At 30.4% G+C, this 15,787-nt stretch overlaps 2 protein-coding genes across 3 annotated transcripts in view; both read left to right on the top strand.

The window, feature by feature from the left end:
• Window positions 1-83: 83 nt before the first annotated feature.
• LOC124805766 (uncharacterized) lies at window positions 84-14,308 on the top strand. Its single transcript, XM_065809745.1, has 2 exons — window positions 84-1,103; window positions 13,843-14,308. Exons 1-2 carry the CDS (start codon window positions 140-142, stop codon window positions 14,154-14,156), a joined length of 1,278 nt encoding a protein of 425 aa, XP_065665817.1. The 5' UTR covers window positions 84-139; the 3' UTR covers window positions 14,157-14,308.
• The window catches only part of LOC105847298 (uncharacterized), a 26,551-nt gene continuing 24,734 nt past the window's right edge, over window positions 13,971-15,787 (top strand). Inside the window, exons 1-2 of one of the 2 annotated variants that reach the window (XM_065809743.1) lie at window positions 13,971-14,108; window positions 14,767-14,896. In XM_065809743.1, the coding sequence (XP_065665815.1) occupies window positions 14,836-14,896 (61 nt within the window). In that variant the 5' untranslated portion in view covers window positions 13,971-14,108; window positions 14,767-14,835. The remainder of the gene's footprint in view (window positions 14,109-14,766; window positions 14,897-15,787) is intronic. The other variant, XM_065809744.1, reaches the window with a different exon arrangement.

Raw genomic sequence — 15,787 nt, 5'->3', positions numbered from 1 at the left:
TTTTAAGTTGGCTGACGTTTTTACTAATGATTTGTTTGTTTACAATGTTATTATGATTTTATATATGATAATAATTTTTTACAAGTATTATTATAAAGACAATATTGATCATGGTTAAAAATGATTTGATGTTAATTTTATGTATAATTATCATTGCTGTACTATAATGACAACAAAAAAATCTATAACACCTGTAAAAAAAATACGAAAACAAGCCTATGTTTTTGGACAAAACAAAAGGAAAGATGGTCTTTATAATCCAAAATCATCTCACCCTCAAGCTTTGAACTCTCAAAATTTGACAACCACCTTGGTTTCTACATACACTAAACAAGAGCAATCAACTCCAATATTATGGGCATCAACTTGTTCGAATTATAATGGGTTTGTTATTCGTAAGAAAAGTGATTATCAGCCTTTGCAAACATCCATAAAATCATCACAAACAACAAAAGCAATAAAATTTCACAACAGCCACGAGACACAGAAAAACAAACTGAAACTAAAACCAAAAATATCTTTAAATAGTACCCATGTAAATCAAATTTCTATAAAGCCTGGTATAAAAACAAGTGCAGATCAGTTAACTGATAATTTGCTAAATTATTCTTATAAAGGTTTTTTAAATGTTAATATGTCAAGCTTTACTGATACTAAACTAGTTAATGTTTTAACTGATGTACAAAAACACTTTGATCATAATGATGCTTTTGCAACAGATACTGGTAACTCAGATTTTATTGTTTCTTTTGAAAATTCTGAAAGTATTAAATCTAGATCATCTAAAGGTTTCAAGTCTGATCAAGATATTCCTAACCATTTTTGCCCTAAATGTGACACCCTAATGTGGAAAGAAAAAAATGAGCCTTACATTATGGTCCCTTGTGGTCATTCTATTTGTTTATCATGTTTATCTGGACAAACTCATTGTATTATATGTAGTTGTCAAGTAACAGGATCAGAACAGAACAAAAGTTTATTGTCAATTATTGATAAAGTTCAAGCTTCCAAAATTCAATTAGAGCTTAAAAATAAAGAAAAAGAAGTACACTATTATATTTCACAATTTCAATCAATAAATAAAGAGATAAAACTTGTTCAAGGTAATTAATATATATTTTATTTTTATTTCAACTAATCTAATAATATATATATATATATTTAATAAGTATATATATATATATATATATATATATATATATATATATATATATATATATATATATATATATATATATATATATATATATATATATATATATATATATATATAGAGAGAGAGAGAGAGAGAGAGAGAGAGAGAGAGAGAGAGTGTGTGTATACAGTAGGGATATAGTAACATAGCGAGCATAGGAGAGATACAGTGGCATAGCGAAAGGTCCACAGCCATGGAGGAAGGGGGCAGAATAATTTAAGGCCCAGGCCAACCAACTTTTAATAAATGAAATAATAAACTGCATAAATAGTGCTAGGGGCTTTAATAAGTACATCGACTGATTACAGAGTGCATAGAAGGGAGTGATGCTACATCGACTTTAAATTAAGGGTTTAAATTAAGGCATTTACATAGGCTTCTATGTCATGAAATCAAAATTGTGTTTAAGAATTTAAAGTTTTTTGTCTTCATATATAATTTTTAATTTCAAGAAATAGAAGGGACAGGGTGGGGGGGGGGGAGAGGGGAAGGAGAAGTAATTTAGGGGCTCAGATTAAATTAAAGGAGGCATTTTTTATTACGTCTCTATATATATGTATGTATGTATGTATGTATGTATGTATGTATGTATGTATGTATGTATGTATGTATGTATGTATGTATGTATTTATATATTTTGATAAGAAAACAAACAGGATAGAACCTTAAGGTACCCCAGAAGTTACTGGAAATAAAGAAGAATGTTGGCTTTCAAGGATGACTTTAATAAAGTGGTTAGAAAGAAACAATTTGGTAATCTCAAAAACTTTCCCAGATACACCATATGACATTTATGGAGAAGACCTGCATGCCAAATGTTTTTGTCCAGAGCAATAGCCCTAGCCTCTCCGCCTCCATTTAATGCACAAGAAAATCTTTCAGTCTTAGCAGTCAGCAAATCAGCCCAAGAGTGAGGATCAAAACTATATCGATTGTCTGACAGTAGAATGAGGAAGAGAATTCAGAAAAAAGATCTTTGCAAACAGTTCTGCCTTATCCTAGCTAGAGATAATAAGATCAGTTCCATGAATGTGAGACGGAATGTTAGAACTTCCTTTGTTAACAATGCTCTTGAAGGTTTTCCAAAAGTCTCTAGAGCCTAACTTCTGAGATTTAGTGAATAGAGAAAACAAGATTTAGTGAACAGAGAATAATGGAGCTTAGCAACTGAAAGCACCTTTTTACATCAATTTTTTGCAATAATAAATAGCTGTTTGTTGTCTGAGAGAACTGTTCTTGCTAAAAGGTTGAAAAAAATGAATGCAAATAGATATACCAGCTGCACAAGAGGGTAAAAACTGTGGAGTAGAATGAGGCTTGACTTGGAACCATCAAGAAGGAATAAAAGCTTCCATTCCTGCCTGAATCAAGGTTACGTAGGAAGCACATTTTTCAGCTGAGAGGTAGGAGACATCAGCCCAAGGACTGTCATAAAAAGAATCCCAACAATATTGGTAGAGGGGTAAAGAAAGAGGGCATGGTCAATTTGATCAGAAATTACATCTAAAAGAGTGCAGTCTTGGCAAGAAGGAAAACGATAACGAACAAAGAGAAACAAACAACGAACAAAGAGAAAAAAGAATGATAGACTGAGGAGTTGCTAAGCTGAAGCATATAAAAGAATGGGTTCGAACCTGATTTCAAAACAAATAGGTGAATCAATGCGCATGTATGCCCCAAGCCAAGCATGTGACTAGTGGTGTCTTTGCGAATCAAAAGATAGTACCCATCAACACTGAGATCAGAATAAGGAATAGCAAAATTTAAATTAGTCTCATTAAGAGCAAGCAAGTCTATTGAATTTTGTAATAGTTAATATTCAACTGATGGAAGGTTGCTTTGCAAACCACGAATATTAGTAAAAGATATATTAAAACAGTCAGGTGATAGGGATGGTTTCTATCAGCTTTCTATCAGCTTTCAAAATTTCTATGCTGTTTGTATTATTGGTTAACTCTTTTAAAACCGGACTGCTTAGTGCATTGTTCCTGGGTTTAAAATGATAAACTCTTTTGATTATATTTTTAATTATCCTTATTTTTCTAAATAGATCATTTAATTATTTGAAGTCAAACTCTTTTTGGTTTTAAGTATCAATCTGCTTTCTCTATTAAGACATTAGTAGACATATCAAAGGTAAAAACACTATTTTCTCACTTTCCAATGTCCTTAATTAAGGTAACAATTGCTCTGTTCTAAATTAATCCTCTCTTCGCAATTGAGGCCCAATTTTTCAATTTACCTTTAGTTTTATTTTATTTCTAAAACTGCAAGACAAATACTTAGATTATTGTTGTTATAATATATATTATATATATATATATATATATATATATATATATATATATATATATATATATATATATATATATATATATATATATATATATATATATATATAAATATATATATATATATATATATATATATATATATATATATGTATTTATATATATACATACATGCATATATATATATTAGGGTGGTCCTTAAAGCAATAAAAAAATTTTTTTTTTGAAATGTTAAGCTCCCACCCTTTTAAAATGTTCCTTTGGGTAACAAGAGAGCCTGCAAAAAATATTTATGCAATCAGACAGTGTTGTGAGGTCGCCCAGCTTGTCTTTTTATAGGGTATAGCAAACATGAACACCGATTACGATTATTCCGAAAAGAGTAATTGACTGAAGTGACAGTTCAACAGTATTCTTATTAGTGTTTGTAACTCAGAGTTAATGTAATGGCAGTGTAGAGATATAGTATTACTAGTGTAGTGTGTTGTAATTGTTCAATGTTCAAAATCACCACAGTAATGACTAAATTAGCAGGCCTATAAGACAGTCTGTGCCTGCAGTGTTGACTTGAGGCAATCCGGGTAGCGACGTCGGTGATCGGCCACAACTTGCAGAAGGAATTGGAACTGGTCCTCATCATGGGTTATGAGTTTATTTAACTCCTGCACAAGAGCTACACCCCGTTCAGCATTGTCATTTGTGACCAGAAGTTTGTTCACAATTGTTGTGCTTTGCTTGTAATCATCTCTGCCTTCCCATGTTTCGGGGTCCGCGCACAAAGAAATCAGAACCAATGTGGAGACTGCTGAGAAGATCACGAGTGTTTGAAGTTACGAAGTCCTCTAAGTTGTGTTGCGATGACTCGCTGGCTTTTAGAATGATTCGTTTTGGACCAGGTTGAACAGATTGTTTGGACTGTAGTGCATCCACCATGTTTCGTTTTGTCTCGGATGAAATGTTTGGATCGAAAAAGGCAAGGCCCACTAAATATTCCGACAGATACCACAAGTGATGTTCAAGCTTCTTGCAAGTAGCTATGGCAATTTTTTCGTCAAACTGCCTGTAGCTGTAGAGATTCTGAAGCAGTTGAAGGTCATTACGAGGAGCGCTGGCATCCAGTGGTGCAGTGAACCAGGCTTTTCAGATATATGCAGGATCGGGTGAACCTCCGAGGAAGATGATGGACAGCTGGAGGAGTTCACAATAGTCGTCTCGCACTGACTCACAGAGCAACTGGCTATGAGCAAATTCCAGTGTTTCCTGCTTCACTGCGTACAGAATTTCACCCAACTCTGAGCCTGTCTCATACTTTGTCTGATCCAAAACGGACCATTTCTGCTGAAATCTTTTAAAAAGCAGAACCTCTGGGGCAGACGAGGGGGTAAGGCTTGCTGTAAATGCAGCTCCGGCCAACAGCTCCATTATATGATGGCGACATGCCAAGTACAGCAAATCCTTGCCAAGTGCTCGCTCAATTTCAACACAGGCCCCAATGTGAATTCCAGTATTTGAGCTGGTTGTGTCGAAACACATTCCAATAACACGATCTTGGACTCTCCACTCTTGAAGTGCTTGGACTACCGCTGACGCCTGATTTTTTCCTGTTCCACCAACCATCTTGCTTACCTTCAACAACTGACAGACACCAAAACCTGTAACTATTATTGGAAGGCGGTCAACATGATCTTTGCCACAAAGATCCTGCATTAACTTGCCATCCCAATGTACTGTCAACGGTACATCACTTGACAAATTGTTCTTCAAAGCTGCTGCAATTTCCGACCGATATCTCTCACGTCCACGCTTTATAGTGCTACGGTTTATACTGAGGTCGCTGATGTCATATCCCAAACTTTGAGCAGTTTCAGCAATGACGAAAGTGGCTTTCCTGTCGCTTTTTTTTGTTTTGGTGCGATCTAATGCAGCAGCTAACTGAGGTGTTATTACTTTTTTCGTTGCTCTTATTTTTTTTTTTGGTGGAGTACAGAACTTATGCGCACTGAATTCACCATCATCATCGATGCGCTCTTCTTCACTGATGTAGTCTTTTTCATCCAACACTGCACTGGCTGAAGCCTGAGCCCATTGGTCCTTCGCTCGTTTTCTTCTAGCATTTTCCAGCTCAGTACGCTTTGCCTTCCGTTCTTCCTTGGCTACCAGTGCTGTGTCGATTGAGCCCATATAACCTCGTCGACCAGGTTCCCGCTGTGCGGCAAGAAACTCGAGATCTTCCTGGATTTTTATCATCGTGACAGCGTTAGCGTGAGCGATATCAAGGAGATCGTTCATTTTGCCACAAAATTGGGTTTCATTTGATGTATGCGACTCCGACTGGCGTGTTTTGTGCTTTTTCAGAGTTGACCATTCCTTATACAGTAGCTCCAACTTGGCAATGGCATGATCCTTCCGGCAAGTTGGAATACCAGCAATGTTCCAGACTTTTGTCACCTCTTCAATCACATACGATGATGCTTGGCGTGTTGTGAGTCCAAGATTGAGATGATGATGACAGAAAAGCCCTAGTGCTTCACCATTTGATGCAAGGCGGATGCTGGAAACTGCAGTAGTTGGTTCACCCAGGAGATATAGTGCCGACTTACTACGTGTTGTCATGTTTCGCCTACAAAGTGAAATAAAGAACAAATAAAGTTCACACAGTGCGATGGGACATGCATTAGGCCCATAGGCTATTTCTTAAAATGATAAAATGGTCAATCGCTCATGAAATTCATATTAATTGTAGAAAGTGTTGAGTGATGCAAAATTAATAAGTAGTAAATTGCTTTCAATGCATAAAAAAAATTACAGCAATTGATTTTTTGTGCTGCCTACAAATACAACGAATGACGCAATACAATTTCAACTGGTCAAGGAGCAAAAAACAAAATGAAACAATAAATTTATACTCACTATTCCTGGTTTGAAAATTCCTTTGACTCCTTGTATTGTATTTACTGAGTTGAATTGCAGATAGTGAGACGTTTCTATTGCATTAACTGGTAATTATCTCACAAAACACGCATTAATATTTTGAAAAATGACGTTTATGCTAAATGACGTCAACCAACATGCATCAAAGAATACTTATTACTTAATTAGTTGATGGTTGATATTACTAAACACCTGAATCGACCACAAGGTGAAAGTGTTGATTAGTTTCAATGTTTCATGAACAAGTTTCATAAACTAATTTTTTTTTTAAATAAGCCAAAATAACATTTATAGAACATGCTTGGGCGACCTCTAAACATCAACCAAATGTATAAATATTTTTACACAAACATCTTATCATATAAACGAACAATTCTAGGGGGTTGGAGCACAACATTTCAACTTTTCATTTTTAAGGACCACCCTAATATATATATATATATACACTGGCGAGCAAAAAAAAGTGAACAGCGACTGCTTACGCATAAAATGAAAGTGCTCTGGGCAGAAACTCATACAAGCTTGTTTATTTTTGTTTGTACTATCAAAGAATTTACGTTTATCTTTCAAAGAAAACATGAATAAACATTAGATATGAATACAGTGAACGTTGTCAGCAAAATCTGAAGTTGATATTAGAGCGTGGGTAAAATATGATGTATTATCGCTATATTATTATTATAAAAAATAAAAGGAAAAAAATGTCTCCAAATAAAAGGTAATTTTTTTAATTTTTATTTTGGTTATTATTTATGCCTCTAACTTATTCAAAATGAAAAATTCCCTTTAATTTTGATGTTATTGGATTCTTTTGAAAAAAAAAAATATTCATTTAGAATACAGTTTATCATTAAATAAATATTTTCTTCATGTATTACTCTAAAAATATTATCATTTTTCTTTCACAGAGGACCTCATTTAACAATGGAACAAAAAGGAATCATTGTTGGAATGAGTGCGTCCGGTAAATCGATACGCCAAATTATTCAAATTATGAAAGCTTAAAGTGTAAACATTAGTGTTGGTGGAGTTCACAAGATACTTTCACGTCAGAAAATCAATAAAACAACAGCTAGAAAAAAAGGTTCTGGCAGACCAAGAAAAATGACGGAAAGAGATTGTCACAAGTTAAAATTGAATGTTTTAAAAAATCGAAAAACCACTATGGCGTATATCGCAGAAACTTTTACGTGTTCTGATGATAAAAAGGTTAGCCGATGGACAATTTCGAGGCGTCTTAAAGATTAGGGGTTCAAAATACACCCATGTAAAAAAGTACCTCTTCTTACAGCACGCCATAAAAAGGCAAGGTTAGCTTGGGTAAAATATAATAAAAACACAGACTGGACAAAAATATTATGGTCAGATGAATCACGATTTTGTTTGCATTCAGATCGTCCACAGATGTGCATTAGACGTAAGAACGAACAATTAAATCCAGATTGTATTCACCAAACGGTAAAGGGTAATCTTGGAATTATGGTTTGGGGTTGTTTTTCTGCCAAAGGTGTGGGCAGATTGCATAAAGTCGAAGATGGATTACGAATAAATTCCAAAGAATACATTAGTATTCTACAAAAATCTTTGCTGCCCACACTGGAAGAATTAGAAGAGGATGAAATTAAATTTCAACATGACAATGCTCCTTGCCATACGTCTAAACAAGTTAAAAAATGGCTCAAGGATAACAATATCTTCCTTTGGAAAATTGGCCTGCCCAAAGTCCAGACCTTAATCCCATTGAAAATTTGTGGGACTATATGGATAAAGAGGTCCATAAAAATAATATTTCATCTTTGGATGATCTTTGGGCAGCCATAAAATTTAATTGAGTCCATGCCGCGTCGATTAAATGAAGTGATGAAAAATGGTGGTGGCCACACAAAATATTAATTTTTTTTTTTCAAAATGAGTCGTATATATGTGTATGTATATGTATTTAACATAAGCGATATGTTATATTTTATGTATTATATTTTTAATTGATTAATAATACATAATTTACTGAAAAATTGTACTGTTCACTTTTTTTTGCTCGCGAGTGTATATATATATATATATATATATATATATTTATATGTATATATTTTTATATATATATATTTATATATATATAATATATTATAATAATATATATATATATATAATATATATATATTAATATATATTATACATAATAATATAAAGATATTTTCTTTATTCATATATATACACTTACGTATATATATATATATATATATATATATATATATATATATATATATATATATATATATATATATATATATATTAAAATAATCAAATAAAACCTAAAAATGTTATTAGTTTACATTATATTACTATAAAATATGTATTAAACTACAATATCATATTATAATCTAACATTATTAATATCGCATATTATAAATATGAACTTTTAGAAAACATGCAAAAAACTACTGAGGCTTTGTAAAAAGTATCATTACTCATATATTATTCATCTTTATAATTTTATGTCTGTATAAAATTAACAGATTTAAATATGACAACATTGTTTAATAATATTAAATGGAAACCAATCAATTATATTAGCAACAATATATATTAAAAGTATGAGCCTCAGTAACCATAAATATACATATATAATCATATATATAATATACATATATAAACATATATGAAATATACATATATAAACATATACTAATAAACAGTGTTAATATAAAAGTTGCTTGAGGTTTTTTATAAATATTTCTATGATGTCATATTAATATGTAATTTATCTAACATAATGGGTATTAAAACATTACACCTTTCATAGGCAAATGAATATAAAAATAATTTTGGGTAAAATAACGCTAAGACATTTTTAAACTACAGAATAGTAAACATAACACTAAATTTTTCACTTACAATTATGTAACCATTATGTTAGTATTATATTTTTTACTGTGTGTATATCACTGTTGTAAAAAAAATAAGCTATTGCTTGATGTCATAACCTAAAAAAATCCTTTAGGAATATGGTTGTACTATCATTGATGGTTACTGGGATATAAATCCCTAAATCTGGTTACACCGTCCATGGAAGAAAATCCATTTTCAAATGTTGCATAAAATTGCAACTAACAAAGTTGGTTTTAAGAATTTTTATTCATCCCTAAAACATAACAAAAATAATTATGCAGTAAAATCACTGGTAATTAACAATTTTCTTTAATTCTGACAAAATAAAGTGAAAGTTTGATTTGTAAAATATGGTCAACAACAGCACGAACCTTGGGAGTAATTGTGGTTTCCTGAAATTGTAAACAGGAGATTCGAATTGCTCAATTTTTTCAGCATAGTTGTCATCAAGAGCATTGCCAAATCAAGCATAGACAACACCATTGATTTTCCTTAGCATGTCATTAAAGGAAACAGCTGGAAAGAAGGAGTGCTGCTGTGTCAATCTCTCCAAAACATCCAGATTCTTCAAAGCTTCCTGCATTTATTTCTAGCCAGTTGCCCACCAAATGGCTACTGTTGAATATGAAGTAATGCCAGCCATTCAGGAGCATTTATTTAAATCTTTGAGAGAGACTGTTAAAGATGATTTACGATACCAAGCAACAGATGAAACTCAATGGGTGGAAACACATCAAGGACAAATGGTTCATCATAAACAGAGTTACTGAATGAACTTGCTTTCTTTATGTACCAACCACATTGAATGCTTGGTAATCTCTTTTGATTGATTCAAAAGTTCTTCAAGATCCACACTTTGCAAGATCCTTTGTTGAATCTCAAACTTTGATAGAAAGGTCTTTTCAACATCTGACTTGGAACAACTTGATTTAGTGTTGACACCAGCTTTTTCACACCAGAATTGGACAACCCTACGTTGTGTTGCATATAAACAAGATCTATTGCTGTCAGTTCTGATCTTTTATTGGAAAGTATTTCTGCTCTTGATGATGAACCTTGTAAATAATTAAGAGAGATTTTACATTATTATGCATTACATGGACTTAAAAAGAAGATAAAACTTTAAATATCTAATACAATGTTACTTAGAAGAATTGTAATAGGGTGGCCTCTTATTCCTTTTGGTCTAATAAGAGGAATTTTTCCATGGGGTGAAGCTTCTTTTTTGGCAATGAATTATGTTGCAACTCTTTCAGCTGCCAAAGAGTCCTTTGACACAACTTCTCCTAAATTCTTTTGCAAGGTAGACTTTGAGCAATTGTGTAGGAGACCCTTACCAACAATTGAAAAGCATTGAGATCATCTTCTTTTAACTGAGTTTTAATTTGCTTCAGGTTTTTTGTTGTCAAGACTGGATGTGGAGAATTGTGTCACAAACCGAATCTCTTGTAACAGACAAACTTTGATAGTGGAGAAGTCAAACAGCTGTGGTTGGGTTTGAAGCTTTCCCTCCCTAAGCCTCCTAAGGTTTGAGCAGCAATGCTCACAAATGCCAGTTGGGGCTTTTGGATCATTAAAGTCAATTGGCTGCTTTAAAATTTATTGCACTTTTTCTGTCATAAAGCTGATTGAAAAGCGACTAGTCTTGCCAAGACACAAGAAGCAAACCGTCTTCCAGTTCTCCTTGCGGTTTTTTGCTTAATTTGACATATTATTTGCTAAATCTATGAAAGAAACAGTTTGAACATTTAATGCTAAAGCTTTTTCCTAAAATTTTATCGTAATACTTTATAAAAAAGCAAATTCAATTTTTTTAATTACTTTTTTTGGTGCAGATAGCTCGTATATTCTTAAGACAGCTTATTTAACACCACCTATCAAAATTTATGAAGTGGACAAAAGTAAAAGTTATAAAAAAGATAAGTTTTATTGCTCTATAGTTAAATATATTACAGTTTTTTTTAATGCAATTTTATGCAAATTTGAAAATGGATTTTCTTCTGCGGACAATGCAACCAGATTTAGGGACTTATATCCCAGTAACCACCAATGATAGTACAATCAAACCCCCTAAGGATTTTTCTGCGTCATGACATCAAGCAATATTTCGTTTTTTTTTTACAACAGTGATCATTATCAATAAAATAGTGTACAGTCTTTATTTAAACTTTTTTTTTATTCATTTATTCAAGTATGAAATTAAAAATTAAAATTTTAGTTGTAATTTACAAAAGTAGGTTTGGTGTCACTCATATAGTTAAAAACTAGTCAGTGGGTTGACAACTTTATAAAATAAACAAGTGAAAGAAAATAATATTAAGACAAGGAAATAATAAGTAAACTACAATAAAACAAGTAATAAAAAAAATGTCAATGGAACAACTATACTAAAATAATCAGAATTAGAACAATAATATTAAAGGAGTAAGGTTAACAAAAACTAAAAAAAAAGAGAGAATAAACGGGTGAGAGAACAAATGTACAAAAAAACGCAAATTTTAATAACGTAAGTTAACAAAGATGTGAGAGAATAGATAAGCAAAATAAATGCAAACTTACTTAAAAAAATATACATAAACTATTATACACTGCGACCATTTTCTATAGACGCACGTAGAATTTGGCGAATTTACAGTGTTACAGTGGTAATAAAATTGTTCTAACGGTACTTTTGAATAAGTGTATGTAAGAAAACAATGATCCATTATGCATCTGATTATTAATTGTCTTGATTGTATTAAAAAATTTAAATTTTTAATATTCACATGGCAATTTTCTATAGACGCACTAAAGTTTTTACGAGTTTTGTTGCAAATTTCTTATATTCTGTAGTATTTTTTATCTTGTGAGTCGAAATTAAGTTGAACTTAATCAAATGCTGAAAGGAAAGGTCCTTACCGATATTGAAAAAGGTCAAATATTGGCTTATCATCGAGAAAAAGTTCCAAATCGAGAAATTGCTAGAAGATTGAAGAGATCAGATCACGTTATCCGTAATTTCTTGAAAAATCCAACAGATTATGCAACAATCAAGAGGAAACCAAAGAAATCTAGGGTTTCAGAACGTGAAAAGCGCAGAATTGTTCGACTCGCATCAAATTCATCAAGAAGTTTGAAAACAATTAAGTCAGATTTGGGTTTAAATGTTTGCAAGGAGACGATTAGAAAAGTTCTTTAAGACATCCCACTCATAGTACGATCAAAAATGAATAAAGCACCAAATTTAAAGCTCGTTCACAAACAGAAACGGATGGAATTTGCCCGTGAAAACATGACACGCGTTTGGGAACAAGTATGAAATTTTAGATTAAATTCTCATGAATACTTAAGATGTCTAAATAGCTGAATATTTTTGTTTTCAATACCAGGTGATTTTTTCAGACGAGAAAAAGTTTAATCTTGATGGGCCTGATGGCTTTAGTGGCTACTGGCGTGATTTGAGGAAAGAACCCAAATATTTTTCGACAAGGAATTTCGGTGGTGGATCTTTGATGGTTTGGCTTGGGTTTTGTGCAACAGGAAAGTTAAATTTAGCATTTACATCTTGCAAAATGAAAAGTTCTGAATTCATTGATGTGGTAAAATTATGTTTGATTCCATTTAAAAACAAATATCGACGCAAATAGTTTGTTTTTCAACAAGACAACGCCAGCATTCACACTAGTAACGAGACTAAAGCTTGGTTTGAAGCTAAAAAAATTGAGCGAATGTGGTGGCCTGCTCGCAGTCCAGATTTGAATCCTGTTGAAAACATCTGGGGAATCATTGTAAGACGTATCTATGCTGACCAGAAGCAATATAACTCTGTGGCAGAGCTAAAAGTAGCGGTATCGGAATGCTGGGAGGATATGGAGCCAAAGGTGCTAGAAAACTTGGTGGAAAGTATGCCAAAACAAATTTATCAAGTAATTGAGCGAAAAGGAGGTCCAATCGAGTACTAAAAATGTGATAAAAACATTTTTTTGGATAGATTTGTTAAAAAATGTGAACTGCGTCTATAGAAAATAGTCAACTATCTTTTGAACTTAATTCATTTATGATTGACCTTTTTTCAAATTTGATATTATTTTTTGATAATTTTCGTTATTTTTTGATACTTTATTTACAATTTAATGAAATACACTATAAAAATAAAGTTAAGTACGTTTTTAAGACATAATCCACATGCGTCTATAGAAAATGGTCGCAGTGTATACAATATTAAACCCTTTATTATATGTTACATATATTAGTTAGGCAAAAATAAATAGCAAGATATAGAAAAAGCAAAAGCAATCAACAGAAATCGACAGTGAAAAAAATAAATACATTTAGCATTATTTATATACATAAATATATGACATAAACAATGTACAAAATTTATTAAAGTTTTTTTTTTTTTTTTTTAATAAAATATTGGTGGTGGATAAAATTTCAGTTTTTTTTCAATATATTTGTAATTATATTTTAGATTGTATTTATTATTGTATTGCGTATTATAATTCATAATCTATTATTAATGCTCTAATTTCTTTTTCAATTTATTTTTGATTGTAAAAGAGGAAAATAGCAGTATTTTACATAAGGTTACAGCAGTGGAAGCTGAGTTGTTAAAGATAAAAGATGACATTGAAGGAATAAAAGAAAAAGGTTTTTGCTTAAAGAATAAAATGAAGTTATTAGCAAACAAGTTAACAAATTTAGAAAATGAACATGCTTCAAAAACTGTACAACAGACTGGACTTGAGCAAGAGTGCAACACTCTTAAGATGAAAATTACAAGTTCAAAAGAAAGAATGATTAAGCTCGAAAATACTCGTGACAAGGTGAAGTTTTTAGTTGAGGGTTTGTGTCCTAGTTTACGTTTAAAATGATTATCTTTTTAAGTAATCATTTTAAATGAATATCTAAGTTATTATTTAAAGTGAATATCTAAGTTACTATTTTAAGTTAGTATTTTATAACTAACATTTGAAATTTACTTTTGAATAAAATTTGTTTTATATGTTTTAAAGAGTCATTTTTTTCCTAATTTTTATTATTATTATTATTATTTGTAATTATTGCTTTTATTTTATTATAATTATTGCTTTTAATGGAAATAGTGTTCATTATACATTTTATATGCTTGTTGAAAAAAAGTTTGTTTAAAACTAAATAAGTAAAAAAAATTGAATAAATACATAATATATAGCAATGATTGTAAAAAACAGTTTTATAAAAAAAAAGTAGTTTCATAAACTCTTTCCTTTGTTTAAAGTTATATTTTAATTAGTGCTTTTTTATAATATAAATATAATAGTTTTATTGAGTTATTTATTTTGACTTATTATTTTTTGTGATTTTTAGTTATTATATGTTGCCCTCCATATTTTTCATGTTGTTGTTGTTTTGTTTTTTTTCTGTTTTTATTTTTTGCTTGTTGATTAAATAGTATTTTTTTGTTTTTTTTGTTTATTGTTTATTTGCTCTTTATGTTTTTAGATATCACTTCATTGACAAGTTAGTAACTATATTTACATTATTTAATAAAAATAAACAATAAAATATTAAATGAAAGAAAACAAGAAAACAATGAAAACTCTGGCAAATTTGATTTTGGTTGAAAAATCAGGTAAACTGAGTTTCACTTAGAATTTGATACATATATCTATATCTATCTATCTATATATATATATATATGTATATATATGTATGTATATATATATATATATATATATATATATATATATATATATATATATATATATATATATATATATATATATGTGTATATATATATATATATATATATATATATATATATATATATATATATATATATATACACACATACATATATATACAACCCTAGGAATATGTATGTATATATATATATATATATATATATATATATATATATATATATATATATATATATATATACATACATACATATATATGCATATATACAACCCTCAGAATTAGGAAAAATGAAGATGGCAATTTTTTTCCAAATGTATATGTATATATATATATATATATATATATATATATATATATACATATATACATATACATATATATGTATATAATATATATGTATATAATATATATATACATATATATGTATATATATATATATATATATATATATATATATATATATATATATATATATATATATATATATATATATATATATATTATATTAGTATTAGTATTAGTATTAGTAATTGCTCTAAATGGTGTGAGCTAATGAGTGTGGTATTATCACACTATGACAGCCGATTCGCTTGATTGCTGCTCATCCAGCAATCAAGACCTGCTTTAAAACTGTTAACTGATTGTGCTTTAACCAACTCGCTTGGCAAGCTATTCCATAAATTAGCCGATCTATTAAATAAAAAGTTTTCAGGACATGCTTGCTTAGTGATTTCTTTGACATATTTAAAGCTGTGAACTCTTGTTTGAGTTTGTTGAATACAAATTTGTTTGATTGTTTCCAAATCATTAAAACTGTTAA

This window comes from Hydra vulgaris, chromosome 11 (genome assembly GCF_038396675.1).
Source record: "Hydra vulgaris chromosome 11, alternate assembly HydraT2T_AEP".
NCBI lineage: Eukaryota > Metazoa > Cnidaria > Hydrozoa > Anthoathecata > Hydridae > Hydra > Hydra vulgaris.
This window is presented reverse-complemented; position numbering and strand designations above follow the sequence as displayed.

Excerpts from the sequence above, each read along its gene's own strand:
- LOC124805766 (XM_065809745.1), top strand. The coding sequence starts at position 140 with ATGTATAATTATCATTGCTGTACTATAATGACAACAAAAAAATCTATA. Across the intron at positions 1,104-13,842 it reads AGAGATAAAACTTGTTCAAG|AGGAAAATAGCAGTATTTTA; the intron begins GTAATTAATATA and ends TGATTGTAAAAG.